This window comes from Cryptomeria japonica, chromosome 10 (genome assembly GCF_030272615.1).
Source record: "Cryptomeria japonica chromosome 10, Sugi_1.0, whole genome shotgun sequence".
In the NCBI taxonomy this organism is placed as follows: domain Eukaryota; kingdom Viridiplantae; phylum Streptophyta; class Pinopsida; order Cupressales; family Cupressaceae; genus Cryptomeria; species Cryptomeria japonica.
In genome coordinates this window covers 367,069,869-367,091,105 of record NC_081414.1, presented here as the reverse complement: position 1 = coordinate 367,091,105, position 21,237 = coordinate 367,069,869, and the positions used below count along the sequence as shown (strand labels likewise).

The following is a 21,237-nucleotide window of genomic DNA, read 5'->3' as shown; positions in this document are numbered from 1 at the left end:
CAAGATTGTCTGACACTAGGGTTAGAGCTGTTACAGACTCATTCACAGGGTTCAATTATTTTTTGTAATTTACATGATTGTAACTATTGACATCCAATTCCTTATTCTAGCTATTCTCAGAAATAATTTATATTAAGGTTTACTTGAAGAGAGAACCTAAAGACTGATTTGATTATAGTTAGTGTTTTTTGGACAAAAAGCTAATATATTGACCAGAATAATACTAGAAAAAATCTGTTGTATGTCAAAACGTTTTGGGAGTTAACGTAATATGTTACACTGGGACATTAGCTAAGAAACAATATTCACACATATATTCATCAGCATGTAACACTAGAGATAGTTCATAGATAATAGTAGAGAGGCATGCCTCCAGTAATTGGGATGAGCAACTCTCTGGGTTATGGGCTATCAGATTTCTTTCTTTCAGAAGCTGATTGTTCTGAGTCCAATCCACTGGCTTAGTTTGGATTGTACACAAGTAATTGCAGTCCAATTATTATGCATGTTTAGTCATAGAATAACTCACATCATTAATCGACCTTTTTGTTGCCAATTGATGTATGTTGTGTTCAGTGGCACCGCCAAGTTCTCTAACTTTATACATCAGCCATTTCGTTGTCCATCAGCCATTGAACATTGTTGACCACCACATTTATACATCTTTCTTAAGCTGCCTGCTTCTCAGGCATATCTTCATCCGTGGGTGTTGTTATAAGCTGCCATTTTTATTTGTTAGAGCCGTATTAAATTTTAATGAAGGTGTCATTAAATTTCATGTTTTTACAAAGGTTTGAGTGGTGCCTGGTGGATGGATATTAGCTTACAATTTTGTGAAGGAATTTTCTTTGTTGGTGTTATTCCAAAAGCGATTGAGGGTACTAATGTCTTCTACAACAGTGAAATGGAAAAAAAGGAGGTGAGAGGCAGTGAATATGGACCTAATCAACAAGTGGGGTTACAATTTTTGCGGTTTTCCTGTAGCCACGTCAGCAACAAGCTGCATTTTAAGGGGCTGGTTAGTGTATGAAACCATACTTAAACTTTGGACTAGAAAAGCTATTATATAGGTAAGAGGGCTGTTAACCTAATCAACAAAGTGGGATTACAAGTTTTTCTTGTAGCCATGTCAGCAACGTACTGCATTTAGTGGGCTGAAACCATACTTAAACTTTGTCTTGGAAAAAGTATAGTATAGCTAAGAGGGGGCTGCTAACCTAATCAACAAAGTGAGATTACAACTTTTTCTTGTGGCCATGCTGGCAATAAACTGCATTTTAGTGTTTTGGTTAGTATATGAAATGATACTTAAACTTTGGGATAGAGAAAGTGTACCATATTTTAGAGGGCTGTTACGATTCATTGTAGTCAAGGTGTCTTGAGAAAATTTTCTCTTTTCAAAGGATAGGCTGGTGGGTTTTGCATTATTGAGTGATATTAAATGTACCTAAGGGATGTGTCTTTGGTACATTTGACATTTATTAGGGGGTGGTGACATTAGGCATAGTTTGCATGGTCGGTGAGTACTTGATTAGTCGTTGAGTAGTAACCATTTTTTTTTCACCTGCAATTTTTATTAGTGTTTACCCATCAAGTTATTTTTCTGAGTTATTTGACTTGTTGAGTACTTGCCAAGGCTCGCAAAAAAAATCGGTGATTTTTCCCATTTGGCTTTATAAGCATTGGTTTCTTGCCTTTCAAAAAATTATGAAAACGGTGTGTGCCATGAAGGTTTGTGTTGTTTTAAAGGTCTTCATACTTGATGGTGGGGGCTATACCCTTTGACCACAACCTATATTGCAATAGGGAACACACCGAGGGTGTTGGCCCTGATCCCTGCGAGGGGCATTGTTCTTTGACCTCGCTAAGGGTGTTGCTCCCAAACACTCTTGAGGGGTGTTGCCTCTAGACCCTTGCAAGGGGCACTACCCCTTGATGCTATCTTTGGCATTGCCCATAGACCCCTACCAAACCCATTTGATACATCATGGGAGAAGTTAGGTATTGCAGATGCAAATGGCTGAATGTGAGGCACACACTACTAAAGAGCTATCATAAAGGAGGAGAATAAAATCATAAACAAAGTCATGGACAATCAAAATTTTGCAAATGCTGCTATTGAATGTGTAGCAAAGCAAACCCAACACAACAAAGTATTGGATGAAGAACCACATTCCATGATGTATCTAGCACAAGGACAGCAGGAAGCACAGGGACACGTTTCAGAAACTGAAGTGTTTGGAGACTTTTTGTGGTAACGATAGTTAAAGAAAAAGAGAATGCCTGTAAATATCTCCAAAACAACAACAAGAAATAAGTCCAAAAAGTTGTACTGTTAATGACTTTATTTTTTAGCCCCTCTAGCTTTTGATTCTTCTGATTTAGTCCATGTATTGTTAATGACTATGGCTTGCAATGACTCTCGCTCTTGAAGGTAAGGTAGCCAGAATTGGACTGATTATGGACTTGGCATGAATGATTCACCTTGTCCATTCAGATTGGAAAAATATAAAAAAAAGCAAAATAAAATCTGGACTCCAGATAAAGAATATATTTCCTTTGTATTGCTAGTTCTAAATATAGAGAATGCATCACAAAATCCATGGATTATGTATCAATGGCATGAAAAACGGATGCTCACAAAATCCACATGTAGGAGAGTAGGCATTGGGTTCAACATCAATCAATCTGCCTCTTGACAAACTCAAAAGTATCTTGGAAATAGTAGTAGGTGCTTAAGATTCTCTACCTTTTCTTGTGCCTTCACTTATGCAAATTTTCCCTAATGCAGACCTGAAAAAATTGGCCAAGCTTGAATCTTGTTATAATAAATCTTGTTTATTTTCCCTAAACTAGGATCAATATACTTCCTAGACTGATAAGAGGATAGGCTTAAAAGAATTTGATCATTTCTATGATCAGGAATATGCGTTACCGACTTCCTGAAAAATTGGCATCACATATGTTGTTAATTTAGATTTTACACTAGAAAATAGCGAAATCTCACGTGTAACTCATGAACTGTTGACTGTTTATTGTTTGTAACTATTCCGTAATTTTTTGTCCTTCTCCAATCTTGAAAGATATTTTCAATTCCAAGACTAATTGCACTCTGCTTCACCTTATTCTTGTCAGTCTGTTCGACAACAAAATCATCAAGGTTTTGAACCATTTCAAGTCACTTTGCTCTTATTTCAAGAAAAACTCAAATTTGAGAACTGTGATGGAACAGGTTGCATGAAATCATCAATCAACTGTCGCAATATACAGGATTGTGTGATGCAGATACTGCATATCCAAATGTTCATCTACTTGCTCCACATGCTTTCTTCTGTCTTTAGATTACAACATCTGGCAGAGAAATTTTAGATGCTTAGGTTTCTTGGAAGAGTCATCCTCATGGATAGGCCTGGTCCAAGGATTTGGTTTTGGAGGAGGAACGTAATCCCTTGTAAGTGGAAAATCCATCATAATTATCCCTAATGTACCAGGCATCATGTCAGAAGGTGAAAAGAGTGATGGATTGGATAGTTGAGAAGCATTGACTTAGCTATCAGAGTGGTCATATGGTCTGATTTAATTTTCTTCCTCTTTTGGATTTCACATTTCATTGCCTTGCGTGGCACACGTATACATGATTTCAATTCTTTTATCTATCCAATCTACCCAGTTGCACATTTCTTCTTGCATAACCCCTACAAATTATCAAATGCTTCAATGCACCATAATGTACTTCTGTATTTGTATCAGCTATAAACAAAGTTGCTGAATGTAATCTGCGCAGTTACACATTTTTCCTCACATAACCCCTACAACACATATGTAAACTACCATTGACATGAATGCCATTGTCTGTGGTTTATGCTATACACAAAAAGTACACGCACATGGATTCTTAATTTGCTTTTTTAAGTGACTGTTTAAAAACCAACTAAAAAATGATATCTCTCCCTCAAACATTTGTTGGAATGCAACATACTACATTGGGTCCTTAATGGCAAGTGCCAATGCAAAGACAAATAATTATTGTTTTTGCAATAATGGCTCTGTTTCAACCAATCTCATGTGTTCTCATTAGCTTCTTACATTTCTTTTACTTCGTACAGAGTTTGTTTTCCTTGAACAAAGATTGTGCGTTGAAATATGTATGAGTGCTAGGCTCCTTGTTTGTTCTCCTATAAGAAAAGTTAACAACAAGCATATTGCCAATTGTTAAAAGTTAAAACATATTGTGGGTTCAACATGCATAATTTACAGTTTAGGTTTAGAGTTGACATACGGAATCCCTTTTAGGAGGAGGGACATGCAGTAGAGAGAAATATTTTGTAATAGTTGGTTAACATGTTTGCTAAGTAAACTTCAACATGTTCAAAGGGAAGCATAAACCATGAAGTCAATTGCAATATTAATGCACTTTTTCTTGTTTTCCATATAAGATAATTATTCCTGCTTGCAATATACCAACATGATAATCTATTAGTCAAAGGATTGTTTTATTTATATAAACATATATTAAAGATCGCTGTTAGTAAAAAACAAACAAGGGATGTTAGATATTTTACAGATTTCCTACTCATTTACTTTATGGAAATATATTATAAACACAATGACGATAATATTTCCTTTCCCTTTTTTGGAGCTTGCTCTCTAGAGCCAGAGACAGCATTTTGAAATTTAATAAATGGAATGGTAATCGATGCAAACCTTTCTGAAAATTATATCTAGTTGCCTGCTTTCTTTGATAGGTAAATGCCTCGGACTGTCGTAGTGGAGCATTGGTGAAGCAAAAGTTTGGGGAAGCAATGGAATCCCATGGCTTGAATCAACGGTCTGTGAAATTACTTTCAAATTTATTGTCCTTGAAATCTGGTATTTAAAACATGTTCAGAATTAGAATGTCTTGCTTTTTGAGAAGAAACTATTTCAAAGAAGCCATGCAAAGAAATATATAATTTTGATCATCCGATTCAGAGTGCATATATCTATGCATACAAGAAAGAAAGCTGTATGCTACTTTAATTACATGCATGATTTCTAACTTATAATTTACTTTTTTTAAAAATATATTGATAGTTGGAGTAATAACATTATACTTTTATCAGTTGATCTGTGAAAATAACAACATTTTAATTGTCTAAAATGTACAAGTTTGTAACTTGAAAATTGTATCTCTATTAATTCAGATTATTGTTTCAATGATTGGGATAAGTTTCTGAATGATGTATTCAAACTTCAAAAAACTAACTATATCTAATTTCACTATGCATGAACTCATAAAAGGTAGAAGTATGATTTTGGATTCTATCCGAGACAGCACATGCCTCATGTGAGAATAGGGGAATTCTATGCTTAGCGGTTTAGCTTAAGTGTGTGTTTGTGTGTGTGCGTATGTGTGTCTTGTTTCAATTTTTTTTTGAGGTTTTTAATCAAAGATCAAAGCTATGCCAATCACATATACACAGGTTGTGGAAATTGCTCTTATTGGGGAGAACGCAATAAGTACATTATATTCATTTAGGTTACTTGATGGAAAAGGTGTACTGGCTACAATGCTCACATAGCCAACACTTTCTCTTAGTTAGAGAATATAATTTCAATTTCAATTTCTTAGTAAAGAAATTTCTTTAATTATGTGAAGTAAACCATGTCGTGCAATGATTTTTTTTTAATCTCCCTTTGGTACTATTGCCTTTATTTGTTGTTATCTTTGTGCTATGTTTTGCACTTACTGACTTTAACATATTTGACTCCATTTTTTGTTTTAGTTGTGTATTGAGCATTTAAGAGCCCTAATATGGTTTTATTTTTGGAAATGAGTCATGGTTGACATATGGAATTTAGCTTACTGTCTTCGAAGAACTACAATATGTGCAATTCCATGGACATTGATGTTGTGTTTTTCCATGTTTTGAGTTGAAGTTCAAGTGTCTCATTCTTATAGTTTGTTATGTTAAATTTTAAGCTTATTGTGTAGGGGATTTAATAAGACAAGCCACATGTACATAGCCAATAAAAGAGGATTAAGAATTTTACACACGTTTTTGTTTAAAGTATCATTTCTTGTTTTTAGTCTCAAAATCCTATGAGGAGGACCATTATCACCTGACCACACTTATTTGCATCCAGGCAAGAGTTATGACATTTAGACCTCTGTAGAATGATTGTTACCACTCATATGAGAAGGAATTAACATAAGAAGAGTAAATATTATAAAATAAGGAGGTCTAATACAAGTATTAGTGGGAAGAGGAGAATATATGCATTTAATATTCATCATGAACATGATCTCCCACTTCCATAGGCTAAGAATGAACTCCACGTGATAAGAATGCTCATCTAAAGTGAAGAGGCAAAAGGAATTGGTGAAAGAACTAAAAAAATAATATTTAACAATTTCTATCACAGGTTTTTGTCACTGAAATTTCTCTATGAATGCCTGACCATATCCTAGTGGAAATTGATAAGATGCTGGACTAACTCATAGGAAACTTTTTTGGATTAGATATCAAATAGTCATTACATATCATCAGGAATGTCTGAGTTTAGCTACATCAAGGCACCGTAGGAGGGTACATACACAAAAAAAAATACAGGTTCACAAGCATCTCCACATATGGGAAGATGATTACAATAATTACATCATAGTTATATGAGCAAAAAGACCAAAAAAGAGAGCTCTAAAGGACTATGAAAAAGAGATTTCAGATTCTGGAGCAAAGTTGTCTCCCACTGGTGGGATCCAGGCCACCCAGCCCATGTTTCCATCCTGCCATACTTCCATGCGGCCATCAAGTAAGTCCTGCTTGTGGGGGTGTGAGGTGCGCTCATGAAACAAGTCAGCTTCCTCCCGATCAATCTTCATGTGTAGGTGTCTACAGTCCATCTGTCTCATGAAGGCCATGAGTGCTTGCTCAAATGCGGCCTTTCCTGGCTCATCTCTCTCCCATGTGAAGCGGTGGGACAACTCTCTGATGTTAACGGTGGTGGCACCTTCCTTTATCCATCTATCAAACTTTTCTGAGTCTAACTTTATAACCACAGTGACCTGCATTGAAACAGTATAAAAAATGAGTCTCCTAAGAGACTCAGTGAGGTGTCTGGTGCTGTTATTAAAGACATCATCATGACGGTATTTCCAAATGAGCCAAAGAACTTCTAAAGATAAACAGGACCAGAAGATATTTGCAGTTTTCCTACAGCCCTTAATGTAGCCTAAAACAACATTTATGATTTCAACACAATTAGTTTCCAGATTAAGACCGAACAATTTCCATATTTCCTTTGCAAAGTGACAATCAAAAAAGATATGTTTCACATTTTCTAGAACTCTACAAATTTTGCAATTTAGGTAGCTACCCTCGTCTTTAATGGGGAGTTTATTTAACAACAGTCTCCAGCCAAAGAATTTTTTTTTAGGTTCATTTTGAGTCATCCAAAATTTACCTAACCTATCTTTCCATTCCTTTGGTTCCCATTTTAGTTCCCAGCATGTGTTCAGGTCAAGAAAAATGGCATCTGCCTCGGGGAGAGACACATATATGCATTTGGCTTTAAGTGAGGGGAGAGGTGTGCCATCAACCCAGCAGAGTGCAGAAATGGAGGAGTGGAGGAGAAGAGGGTGAAGAGTAGTGGCTAAGGCCGACTTAAGGATGTTATAGGTTCTGCTCTGGGACAACGGGATAGAGAAGGTAAGTTTCAGGTCCTCCCATGTTTTCATTTGGCCATTCTCCAGAATCTGGTCAAAATACTTGATTCCCATATTGTGCCATTTTAGTGCAGAGTAGCCTTGAAGGGCTGCTAATGGTTTCCCATTATGAAATAGATTCCATGATATAGATCTGTCACTGGTAATCTGCCCCTGTCTATTTCCATTTCCATTGTATTGCACCAAGTGTTTCACTTGCTCCCAAGTTTTCCATAGGGACTTGAAGACCCCTGACCCAGCTATGGTTACCTCTATCTGTCCAAGAAGAAGGTCAATCATGGGGAGATCCTTCCATTTCTTGGCTTTCTTAAGAATTGAGGATGAAATATTGTTCCTTATTAGGATTTTCCATGGCTCATCTCCATCCATGGCCTTGAGGATCCATTTGGATGCGAGGGCAATACCTTGTATTTTGAGATCTTTTAGACCCATCCCACCATAGAGTTTATGCATAGTACACCACTCCCATTTCACTGCATGTTGCTTCCTGGTACCTTTTCCATCAGACCAAAGGAAGTTCCTTATTTGTTTTTGGATATGATTAAATTGATAGTTTTTGAAGAGTCAGGTAGAGGAGAAGTAGATGTTATATGATGCTAAGATCTTTTGACAGACCTGAAATCTTCCAGCCAGAGACAGATAGTTCCTATTCCATTTAGAGAGCTTCTTCTCAATCTTATTCCTTACCCATTCCCACATTTATTTTAAATTTGGAAGGACAGAGAAGGGGATGCCTAGATATTTTACAATATGAGTAGGGCCCAGCCAGTTGAGAGAGAATTTTGAGAGCCAGTTCGGGGGGCTGTCATCCCAGCCAAGTAGGTTGGATTTGTGCATAGCTATTTTACTTCCAGAAGCTAGGCAAAATATATCTATATTTTTGAGCAGAGCAACAAGGTTTTCTTCATTAAGTTTAATTAAAATTGCAGTTCCATTAGCAAATTGGACATTACAAATTTCCTTTTTATTAGGTAATGATATGCCTCTGACAGGAGGAGTGATAGAGGTGTCTTTAAGTAGGTAGAACATTGCATCAACAGCTAAGACAAATAGGGCTGGGGCTAGGGGGCATCCTTGCCTGATAGATCTAGTTAGTGCAAATTTGGGGGATCTCATCCCATTCACTTCAACAGAGGCATTAGCATCACATGATAGTGTTTTGACTCGTTTGCAGAACCCAGGGGGGAATCCTAGTGACTGGAGCATCTGAATAATATATTGCCATTCTATTCTGTCATAAGCTTTCTCGAAGTCTATGAGTAACATAGCTCCATTCTGCCTTGATTCTTTTGCCCAATGGAGTGATTCCTAACATGTGATTAAGTTCTCTAGTATATACCGTCCTTTGACAAACCTTGTTTGTGTAGTATTGATAATCTTAGGTAAGATTTTTTCCAATCTGCTTGCTGTCAATTTCGCTAAAATCTTGTATGATACATTTAACAATGTAATGGGTCTCCAGTTTTTAACTAGGGTTCTGTCACCCTCTTTAGGAATGAGCTTGATAAGACCTTGGTTTATGTTTTCTCCCAGGGACCCAATGTGAATAGCTTTAGAGTATAGAGCATGAAGATCATCCACAATCCATTCAATATTTTCTTTGTAGAATTCTACTGGGAATCCATCAGGGCCAGGGGATTTGTCATTATTGAGGGCCACTATAGCTTCTTTGATTTCTTCTTTAGAAATATTCCTTTCAAGCATCTTGCTATCTTCTTCCTCAAGGAGTTTGGGGACTAAAGCCATGTGTAATTTTCTTGCATTATCCTGCTCTTCCTTAGCTGGTTCTGTAGAGAATAATTGCTTGTAAAACTGAGCAAAGCACTCTAGAATCTCATTTGGCTCAAAGAGGCTCTTATTCTCTTCCCATATGGTGTCTATTTTCTCTCTTGCTTGTTTCATTTTGAGCATCTGGAAGAAAAACTTAGATCCTCAATCCCCAGTATCTAACCAGTTTAGCTTAGCCCTTGTTCTCCATCCTTTGATTTTCTAGTTTTACAGCCTTCTAAGATCATTTTTGGCCTTGTTTAGTTGATTGGTGAGTGTTGCATTTTCCGGGCCTCTTGAAGTTTGGATTCTGCCATTTGTAAGGCACTGTGCAATTGCATCTCAGATGCTCTGGCATCTTTAGCTTTCTTTTTACCTACCACCTGACAAAGTGAGGTCTAGGTTGTAATATTTTGATTCCATCTATCAATGTTTGTCAACTGGCTGTTTCCATATTTGTTATACATTCTCACCAGGTACAGTGCACATTTTAGATCACCATCCTTTAGTAGGCTAGTGTTCATTCTAAAATTCGAGCTAGGGCTTGGTAGGGCCATTTTAGACTTAGTTACCTTTAACCCAATCATAATGGGGTGATGATCAGATAGTGTATACGGTATGACAGCATATTGAACACCCTCCTTATTTTTAATAATTTCAAAAAAATCTTTGTCGAAGTAGAATCTATCTAGTCTGCAATAGACCCTCTTATTGTATTGTTGGTGGTTACACCAGGTGTACCATATTGAATTGTGCTCTCCTTTTTTACCTGCTATTGGGTCAGTCAATCTCATTTTGTTAACCATCCTCTCCCAGTGTATTCTCTCAGCACCTTTCCATTCCACCTCGTTCCCTCCTTGTTTATCTTGTGCATTGATTACCATGTTAAAGTCCCCTCCCAAGAGCCAGGGGATGTCTTCTAATTTAGCAATCCATTCCCACATCTCCCCCCTTTCTCGATAGTCGTTAGATGCATAGATTGAGTAGAGACCAAATGTAGTACTTTCATTTTGTATGATTACCCATACTGCCCTATCACAAGGGGATTGACCCCATTTGACAACTTTATTCGTCCATTTAGGATTTAACAATATTGCAGCTCCACCCTTTCCCTTAGGGTGATTGGTGAAGAAGGGGGTGGCCTCCCTCCAGATGGATTTTAGCCCAATTTCTAGAGAGAATCCCACTGATTTTAGTTCTTGGAGCATAAGGCAATCAATTTCCTTGTGCATATTTAGAAATCTTTTGACCACATGTTTTCTGTCAAGGGCCTCTAATCCCTTGATGTTCCATGAGATGGTTTTCATCATCAAGAGGTTGCTTTAGGATTGTCCCCTAGGGATTTAAGCCCTTCAAAACATTTGGACCATTCCTCAGGTTTAGAAAGATGGCTGGCATCAAAGGCTACAGTTGATAGTGGTCTACCTCTCTTCTTCCTGAGATTAGAGAGTTGATCAGGTCCCATAGACTCTTTCCTAGCTGTATTGTCTTTATTTACCTTAGGAGATCTTTTCCTCCTTTTTTTTGGTTTTATTACCAGCTAGCTCTTCTCCCCCATCCTTAGCTCCAACCTCAAAGGTTCTAGGGTTAGGGGAAAATGAAGTCTCCCTTTCATTATTGCTATTCACAGTTTCATCCGACTGCAACCTAGGTTCAGTACCATGCCCTTTCTCTAGGGGTTGGTCAGAAGGAGAAGTGGTAGGCCCCACCTCCACATCAGTGTTATCAGAGGTCCTTTCAGGATGATTGTTGGGGTGCGGTTCTGTATCCCCTCCATCCTTAGTCTCCAATGGAGTATTTTCAATATGAGGGATGCTCATATCCCCGGAGGGGTCTTTTATATTATCTTTAGGTCCATGAGGGGAGTGATTAACCATCTCGGTAGCACTGGTGGTAACATGAGTACCACCATCTTCCCCTCCGATCAACTCTTGGAGTAAGGGTATGGTACATGATTCAATCTCCTTCTTTTGGTTAACTAATGTTAACTCAAGCCGTTTTCTATGTTCTATAGCCATTTTCAACTTCTCAAAGACAATTTGCTGAGCATTTTGCTTCCTGGGTCCATCCATATTAGTGGAGATTTTGTTATTATCTGGTTCCAATGATTCAGGTTCACTGGCAGCCACATTAGCTTCTTTTAATGCTAACTGGTACTTGAGTATAGATTCGGCAATTGAGGGAGGAGAACTGGAAGGGCAGGGGTGGGTTTGTGGTTGAGAAAAAGGGGGAGTAGGATCAGATGAGGGTATTGATCCAACAACACTAGGTTGGGAGGATGGGTCGAGAGGTGGGGATGCAGAGGGAATAGGATCATTCTTTTTAGCTTCTTCTGAATTCAGGTGAAGGCGGTTTCTACTGGAGGTCTTCTTGAAGGAGGTACCATTTTTCTTCACCATCAGTGGGTAGTTTTTAAGGTAGTGGCCACTTCTTCTACATCTATGACATGCATTAATCCCTCCTAAATATTCTAGAGGGCATGAGAATAGCTGGTTTTCAATACAAATGTCAATTCCAGAGGGAAAGGCTACCCCAGGGTTGAAGGCAATGAGAACCCTCGCATCCATATGGGGTAGTAAAGCAGTCGAGGAGTCTATTTTAATAACTTTTCCAAGTGGTTCCGTGATTTTAGAAATACAGTTCCATAAAAATGGGGGGACTTTCTTAATAACTACCCATTTAGGGTTGGAGAGTGCCATTATTTCCTCGTTACTTGCAAGAGGGGTCCAAGGAACGACCTTCAAACAGGCGTTACCTATACTCCAAAATTGTTTCTCTACAACCTTCCTCTACATTTCTTTATCATTAAAGAAAATAAGAAATAGTCCTTTTTGCAACATTCTACATAACGAAAACTGAATTCCAAATTTAATACACCAAGTATCTTGAAACCATTTATTAAGATATTGTCTAGATGGTATTTTATCTACATCAAGGGTTGCTAAAAAAATTGCAGAATCCCTAAGCCTAGCAATCTCTTTAGAAATACATTCAGTCATAGAGGAATTAGGTTTAATGATGACTCTTGGGGCCGAGGCAACCTCACCTTCTTCGTGGTTTTGGGTTGCTGCTGCATCTTGGCTCGCCTCTGGTTCGAACCTCGCTTCGTCTGGGAAGGTCGTGCGGAGCCCTTGAACGACTTGACTGAAAGTTTTTCTGCCATTGTTGGAGGCCTTGTGGGTATTAGTCCCATCGCCGTCGGGTTCCTTCTCCAATAATGGAGGCACAGGTAGAGTAAATGCGGGGGCCTCCCACTAGGTCTGGGAGCCCCCGGGCAGAGAGTCGATCTGCAGCCAAGGACCGTTCGTGTGTGCCCTTGGTTGCAAAGCTCCGCCAAAAAATAGCTGTCAACTCATAGGAAACTTGGAATCAGTGGCTTTCCTTTTTATTTAAGAGGGGTGTTGCTCTCAACAGAGTTTATATTTTTGAGTCCTTTTTGAATTACGTTTGCCTTTAGGTAAGATCTGCCCAACTTCCCCCGTGCTTCCTTCCTCGAACTTTACACTACTACAGATTGAGTTAGGAGGCAAAGGAATTGATGAGGCAGCTGCAATCCTACTCACTTTCTTGCAAAGATTCCTAGTTTTTAAAATTCTCATGTATTTTGTATCAAGGATTTTCATGATTGGTCTTTGAGTTTGCATCAAAAGTGATCGCAATTTTGTTTATCAGATAGGAGAATACTCATAACTGCTACCATAGTAGAAGAGGAGATGCTATGAACTGTGTCATAGTATTCCTTTGCCCATATGTTGTACAAGCTCCTTCATCATTTGGATGACAAGATCTTGAGTAGAAACAACCCCCTTGTTGTCTAATTCACATCCTGCATTAAAACAGTCACAATCCATATCCTACTGCATCCTGATGGATGGGTTTGTACAAGGCTGTCCAAAATTCCTCTATCAAAATTTCAGCATGGAGATCCCTTTTGGCTACCTGTAGTTGAGGAGGAAGAACAAGTATTTGATTTGGAAAGTCTTCTAGGAAACTCTCAAGAAGAAATCGAAAAGAAGGCTACAGGATCCAGGAAGATACAAGTAACTACACCAGCAGTGGACAAATATGAAGATGAGATTATGGCTGAAGAATATGATTTAGAGACATTTGATCTTGGTCCACTTACCTCCGAGCAAGCCATGGAAGAAGCAACTGATTTAGTGAGAGCACTTAATGATAAACTCAAGGAAGAAATGGAAAAGAATAAGAGGCTAGAAAAGGAAGTTAGTGCTTGGAGGAGTTATTTTAGCCACCTTTATTAACCATTAAGGCGACAGGATCCAACAGTATCACCTTTGCATGCACTTCCTCCTGAATCGATAAATGAGGTAGAAAAGATGAAGAATTTAGCCGAACTCATGAGTTCATGGATTGATGAATCTTACAAGGTAGCCATTGAATTTGTAACAAAAATGATGAAGACAGTCCACAGGGCTATCCAAGTCCTTGAGATCATTCATAATTTATTGATAACTGTGGATGCATTCACTCACACTAGAGACATTGTCATCCCGGTCTTACAAGTGATAAGAAGGACGCCAAGGCAGGTTTTGGCGCAAGAGAAGATAATGGACGGAGGAACCCATAACCTTCTGCAATGGTCAACTTTGCTCCAAATGAAGGAAGTACTTTTCAAAGACATCAATAGCAGATGCAGCCGAGTTGAGAGCACTATCCACCCTATTCAAGACAAAGTGTTTGATGTATTATGTACAGTCCTTGACAGAAGGATAGAGATTGAAACAAATGTGGATCTCCAAGAATTGGAAGACAAGATCAAGGTTATTTTTTGCAAAGAGGAAAACATGATCATAGATAAGCAATGAGATCAGATGTATGCTACTATGTTCCTAATTGAGAAAACAAAAGAATTAGAGCATGGGTGGGAGATGACCCTTCTTACAGCTTTTGATCAAGTCCTGCACTTGGAGGAGCGGATGAAGAACCTTCATGAGATTCCCATTGCAGAAATTGAAGGAATTACGTCTAGATTCATTGAATATGCCAGAAAGGAACATAGAAAAGGGATCAAAATTCTAGATAGGGATATTTATCTAAATAGGGATATCTTGAACTTCTTACAAGGGATAACACAAGGGATAACAATAGCTTAGTGGTCAATATTACAAGGGAGTTCCATAAGCCACATTTTAAAAGGTATATCAGCAGTTTTTATTCATAGATTGAAAACAAAAAATGTGCTTATAAGCACCTGCCAATGTCATGGCAGCTAGTTTACATACATGTGCTCAATCAGTGACCACTTGTACAACATTTTAGGCCCGTCTTCTCTATGGCCTCCTTCAAAACCTGAAATTGGAAGTTTGTATTGTCTGATGGAGGCTCCGACCAGAAGTTATATATTGGCCTTATCATTACCTAGATTCAGCTTCTAGATGCATTGTGGTGCAAGTATGTCAAAAATAGTAACGGATCAGTCAGACAGTGGTCCACTAAGATTCGCCAGAACAAGACTACAGAAATTGCACATTTCAATTAAAGGACTTCCCTTGATTTTCTTGCTTATGATTCTGGAAAGTGTTTGGCATTTATAAGCTCTCTTAGTGTCATCCTTTTGTTGGATAGATAATTCTCCTTTGGTGTTGCTAATGCAATTCCTTGTCTTCATTCATTTAACTAATTAAGGTTCCACTGGCAGTTCTTGGTTATTAGTGGACCCAGGTAAATTTTTTAATTTATTACACATCTCCTTCACTGGTTGCTTGATTGTACTCAAGTCCTTATGATTGAATTCTGATGTAGGACAATTTTTATTCTTGTATTTTTTTTTCTGAGATACTTCTATGTATAAGGATTTTCTTATTGTAAAAAAAATATCAGTTTCATGCAAATCTTTATATTTTAAGATGTTGAAGTGGACAATGTATCTTTAAAAATTTCTAACATACTTTCAAAGTCCATGTATTCGTTTGGATTCAGTTGCCGATGCTCTACCTCTCTGACATGATTGCATTTTTACATACATATTTTTTTATTGTAGTGTTTATTTGCAAACTGGGGTTCTTTCTATCCAAGCATTCTACTGTAACCACATATACTTTCAAGTTCCATTTATCAATTTTGGTCATTTGTTGATAACTTAATATTAATAAATGATATAATTTGAGTTCGTATGAATGTGCAAGTTATGAAGAAACAGTTGATTTTTTTCAGGGCAGTTGAGGACATTTTAGGGGTTGATGATCATAAGATTGTGCCTGAGAATCCTTTTTCTGGAAAAGAAACAAGGTGGAAGGGAAATGCACAACACAAGATGAACAAGGAAAAGCATGTAGCAATAGTTTCTGGTGGTAAAAACTGTCAAATTTCTGAGAAGGGAAAACAAATTTATAGTATGGATGAAAAACGTTGGACCCAGGGTAGAAGCAAGGCACTAATTTTGTTTGAGGATGTGGATATGGTCTTTGATGAAGACCGAGGATTTATGGGAGCTTTACTGCAGATTGCTGAAACGGCAAAACGACCTATAGTATTGACAAGCAACAGTAGGTTTCTTGACTCACCATTGTTTATTGATGTTGTGTTTATTTATTTGTTTTAATGTTCCTGTACAAATTCTTTAGATTCAATGCAGCTAATCTGGTTTCTATTAGCTCATTAAATATTCATTCCCTATTTGAATTCATAGGACGGGATCCTTGTTTGCCGCGGCTTCTTGACCGATTGACCATACAACTTGAACTCCCTTCATTGGAAGAATTGGTTTGCCATGTTTTCATGGTATGCGATGAAACTGCTTCTCATTGTTGTACCATTCATTACAGTCAATGAATGCTTGCTATTTTCCAACATGCTCTTTTGAGTGCCTGTTCTGAAGAAAGCATTGCATGCTTTTGTACTTATTCTCTGCTTGGCTTTCAGATTTGCATTGCAGAAGGCATTATAATATCTCCTAGTCTTGTTGAGCATGTCCTGAGATGTTGTTGTAGAGATTTGAGGAAAAGTTTGATGCTGTTACAATTTTGGTGCCAAGGGAAGAGCAAGTCTGGAAAAGGTGTGTCATTAGGTCCTTACAGCTTCACCTTTCAATCTGCACTCAAGATTATTAATATTTTAGTAATCTGCTTTATTCCAATGACACTTTATTTTTAGGTGGAAATTTTGTTTGCACTTGTTTTTGATGTTCTTTGAGTTGACTGTAAAATATTTTGGGCAGCTTCAGAGGGGCAAGTATCTCATATCTATAGTTCAATTCCACTTGAGCTAGATGTGGAACATCGCATAATGCCAAAGATGATGCCATGGGGTTTTCCTTGCAAGTTATCAGAGAGAATAAACTTTGATATCTCAAAAGCATTAGATGAGGTGCAAAAACAAGCATGCTTAAATGAAATAAAGTTTGCTGAAGAACGTGCTGCTAAAGACACACTTGCTGCTCAGTTTAAAAAAATGCAAAAGAAAATGAATGAAGCTGAGAAAAAAGCTGCCATGTTGAGAAGGCTTTCTTCTGATGATGAAAGCATGCAGATATTGAGAGATTTTGAGAATGAGATAGATACGATATCAAAGGTGACTCAGTCATCAGTTCGATCTCTGAGGCACAGACGTACAGTAGTGACTTCTGACTCAGAAGATATTGACTGTCATGAAACTACCACAGCTATATCTGAAACTCAGCTTCAAGACACATGCAAAGAGGTTCCAGTTGAATTGATGAGTGAGCCTGATGATATGACATTATCAGGCTCTGATCCTGAAAGCTTTCCAAATTGGAGAGGCAGAAGTCAAGAAACTAAACCTACTTCTACTGTATTCAGAAGGTTAAAGAAAATACAAGGTGTAAATTATGTCGAATCAAGCTCATTAATAGATAACTCCTGTCTTCCAGAATCTTCAGTAGTTCCTGAGACTGTTGCGAATTATGATAATGAATGTCAAGTCAAATCAGTTGACTGTGGAAATACACTTGAATGTGTGGAGAATTCTTTCTCAAATATCTGTAGTCCTCTTGGGGTCTTGACAGAGCTTCAGAAGCTGGAATGCCCAAACAAAGTAGAGAAGATGCTATCAAATACAGAAGATAATATTTTAAAAAGTGCAGAAGTTTTGGAAAGATCAGTACATCATTGTGAAAAATTTACAGATATGGTGGGTAATAATGATTTCACAACTTCACATACAGGTGATGCATCTTCTGATGTAGATCATCTGAAATCTAAAGAAAATGTGGATGATAAGAAGCTGGATTTAGACAGTCATATATGGTCTGGAAGTTTGAAAAATTCGGCTAAACATATAGAATCAAGTAATTGTGAAAGGCTCCATGATAGGAAAGGTGTTACAGCCATATATGAAATGCTTCCACTGATGGATGAATGTAGTAGAGTAGATTTTAATATCATTAATGCTGACAAAAATAAACAAGAAAATTTGGAAACTGAAAATCCAGCTCAACAAATATGGCTTAAGATGCTTGACTCTAATGAAGATTTCAAGTCACTGTTAGATCTGCAATGCAAGGATGCATTGACAGCTATCAATTTGGCAACAAAATTGACAGACCTTATTTCATCTAGTGATCTGTTGATAAGTTCGTGCACACCTGATCAAAAAGTAAGAAAATATTTCCAACAGTTATTTAGTGATCTAATTTTATCTCTACATGAATCTTTCCTCTTTCTACATGAGAAGACATTTTAGAAACTTGTTAATTATAAAAAGGAACATTCTATGTTACTGACAGTTTGTTGCAGAATATTTCTAAGCCATTGCATGTTTAACAGGATTTCTTTCTGCATGAAGATCATGTACCAACTTCATGCTCTGATGAGCGTATGGAAATTACTTCAACACTTGCACAACAAGGTCTCTGTATAATGGGGCACAATCTGAGTAATGAAAGCAATTTAAATCTACACAAAGATATATTAACTTCCAGCACTGATTCTATTGCCATGGGTAAGCTGATCTTGGCACAATCAAATGATGAAATGGTGCGGACTGATGAATTTTCAGAGATTGACATGTGTCCAACAGAACAATACAGTAAAAGGTATTTATCTCCTCTTGTGTTTGGCACAAAGAAATAAAGCTAAATGGGAAAAAATATTTGCTAACTAATGTTGTTTTAGTATTCATATTTTGGTCAGGCTGATGCCATGTTGAAATGTCTTCTAGTTCATTAATTAACAAAAACTTTGGGTTTGAAAGATTCACATATTCTTTGTGCCATATTAAAGTAAATGTATTTCACTGTCATTATATGTCTTCATGAGAAAATTTTGTGGAACTGGAAAATTTGTTTGAGAAATTACCTATGCTTAATCTAATCTTGAAGAGTATGCAGAGTTGTTTCCTTGCTAAAGATGTAGTGACTTGATTGCTTAAGTGTAATAGCCCTTATATTGTGACTATTTATATTCTATGTGTGTGTGTGTGTGTCTTTTATTTATTTCTTGTACATTATTATTATATTACTCTATTAAATGAATCATTTACAATCATTATAAATTCCCATGAGAATCCCATATATTTTGAGTATTTATATCTGTTTATTGAGATTATTAATTTATTTGTTTTATACATATTACTAGTTAGAAATATTCACAAAAAAATATAAATATTTAATGGTAATTACCATTAGTGTTGACCAATGGGTTATTATAAGTTAGTGTTTCAGATCAAGATACCAAAGGCTGCGGTCAATAGTCATAACTCTGCTTTACAAGTCCATTGGGAAAAGTAATAACCATAGGAGTATTTTAAAAGAGACCGATCTCTTTCCAGCAAAAGGGGGGCATGGTTTAAGGAAAGAGAAAAAGATAAGAAAACATCTGTGGTGGTAGTAAATAGTAAGTTGCAATAGGTACGAATCTGAGAAATATCATTACTAAATTACTAATACAACATATGAGAATGCTTATAGCACAGTCCGATATGACTGTTATGATTGGAAGATAATGTGGTTCGGTTTGATATAAGATAATAATATATTGCACACATATTAAAATATATTTAACATATAACCAATGTTGCCAATATAATCTAAGGGCTGAGAATACAATATATTACTGTCAACATAATCTGTTTTAATACAGTAATCTGATACTATATTATAAGGAGGAAGAACATCGAAGAAAGCAGATTGAACTCACAGCAAGGAACTCTCTGTCATATCCATGTTTAAAACATTAAGACATTCTGGGTCTTACTATTAAGAGTTAAAGGTACTCCCTCTCTTAGTAACTAAGATTTATAATCAAGGGTAAACTAGGGTATTTCATAAAAAGGGACATTACAATTGGTATCAGAGCTATTTTCCTGCCATCCTGTAATGTCAAGAGGAGGAAATAAAATGAGTGAACAGAATGAATTAAGGGCTTTTATGGAACAAACAGCCCGAACTACCCAAGTCCTCTCTGAACAAAATCAGAAAACAAATCAGCTACTTATGCAAACTCTTCAAACCATAACTAATAACCAGCCTAGGCCCGATCAGAGCAATTGGAGAGAGGCTTATTCAAACCATTCAGAAAACAACCAAACAATGAGTTGATCGGTTGACCACACGGAGGCCTATGAAGTGTTGCAGAAGGTCTTATGGGCATTTCCATATGATTTGGGTCAGTTTCCTATTCTTTAGGAGAATCCCTACTTTTTAGGGGAAATTGGCAGTTGGCCTGCTACCACCAGACATCACCTTGGTACCAGTGGCAACGCCAGATCTCAGTTGGAGGTACTCAGGTGATGATTTCAGAATTAGGATTAAAACATTTGTGCTATGGCTTTGGTATTTAATTAAATAAAATGAAATGACTATTTATTTAAAGGTCAGCATATAATATTTTAATAAGAGACCCCTCCCGCGCCCCCCCCCCCCTCCCCCCACCACAAGAGAATGACCTAGTAGAGTCAACAGTGTTTTAAAAAAGGGGACACAAGGCTAATAATAAGTCATGAGAAGGGGTTCGATCAGCCTTAGGGGCAAATAAATTAAATTAATTCATTAAAATGTTATGCTGTAACCCTAAAAGGAGATTGATTAGTGTTAGAGGAAATAAAGTGACATTTGGGGGCAGCAATTGGACATCTTTGGCTTCATTTTTACAAGGAGAGTTTGGGAATTGGAGAGCTCTGATCACCTAGGGCAGATTTGCTGGTTGTGGAGATGGAAACCTTCACAATTTTCGAGATCTACAGGAGTGCAATACCTCCCAAGGATCTGATTTCTCATGTAGTTTAGAAAATCAGCAAGGAAGAACTACCATTCTGGTTGCTTCAGTTATTAAATCAGGGATTCAGCATCAATATACAGTCCAAGGAGCAGGTCTAGGGTTTGCACCATCATTTCATAGCATTTTGTGAGCACCCACAGCTGGCCGTACCCTCCTTGAGCCCTTGTGCAGCAAATTCAACTTGGGATGGAGGGTTTCAGCCTTTGTTTGTAGCAGATCTGAGTGCATACCAGTGTGAAAGTTCAGGTCAGACCATTAATCAGACTTGTATCAGCTATTGGGGGTATGTACGTTGCAAAATCTCTTCAATAAAGTTTACAAATTCACTATTTTGCTGTGTGTAGTTGTTAAATTATTTCCAGCATTTTCTATTATCGTCTTCCCAATTCATCGTCAAAAACTCAAGCCAAAATCCAAAAAAAATCAGGAAACTGGAAAAAAAAAAAAAAAAAAACTCCAAAAGCACAAAAAAATTAAAAAATTCATCAAAAACAATACCATTCAGCAAAAAAATTCAAATCAGCATTCTTGATTTGGGGGTGGATCATTACACAGTGTTGGTGTCGGCCA

At 37.3% G+C, this 21,237-nt stretch overlaps 1 protein-coding gene across 3 annotated transcripts in view; it reads left to right on the top strand.

Moving 5' to 3' along the window:
• The window catches only part of LOC131079969 (uncharacterized), a 174,537-nt gene that overhangs the window by 105,084 nt on the left and 48,216 nt on the right, over positions 1–21,237 (top strand). For 2 of the 3 annotated variants that reach the window (XM_058018013.2, XM_058018011.2), the window contains exons 12-17: positions 4,746–4,828; positions 15,647–15,978; positions 16,122–16,213; positions 16,355–16,487; positions 16,650–18,046; positions 18,217–18,485. In XM_058018013.2, the coding sequence (XP_057873996.2) occupies positions 4,746–4,828; positions 15,647–15,978; positions 16,122–16,213; positions 16,355–16,487; positions 16,650–18,046; positions 18,217–18,485 (2,306 nt within the window). The remainder of the gene's footprint in view (positions 1–4,745; positions 4,829–15,646; positions 15,979–16,121; positions 16,214–16,354; positions 16,488–16,649; positions 18,047–18,216; positions 18,486–21,237) is intronic. The other variant, XM_058018012.2, reaches the window with a different exon arrangement.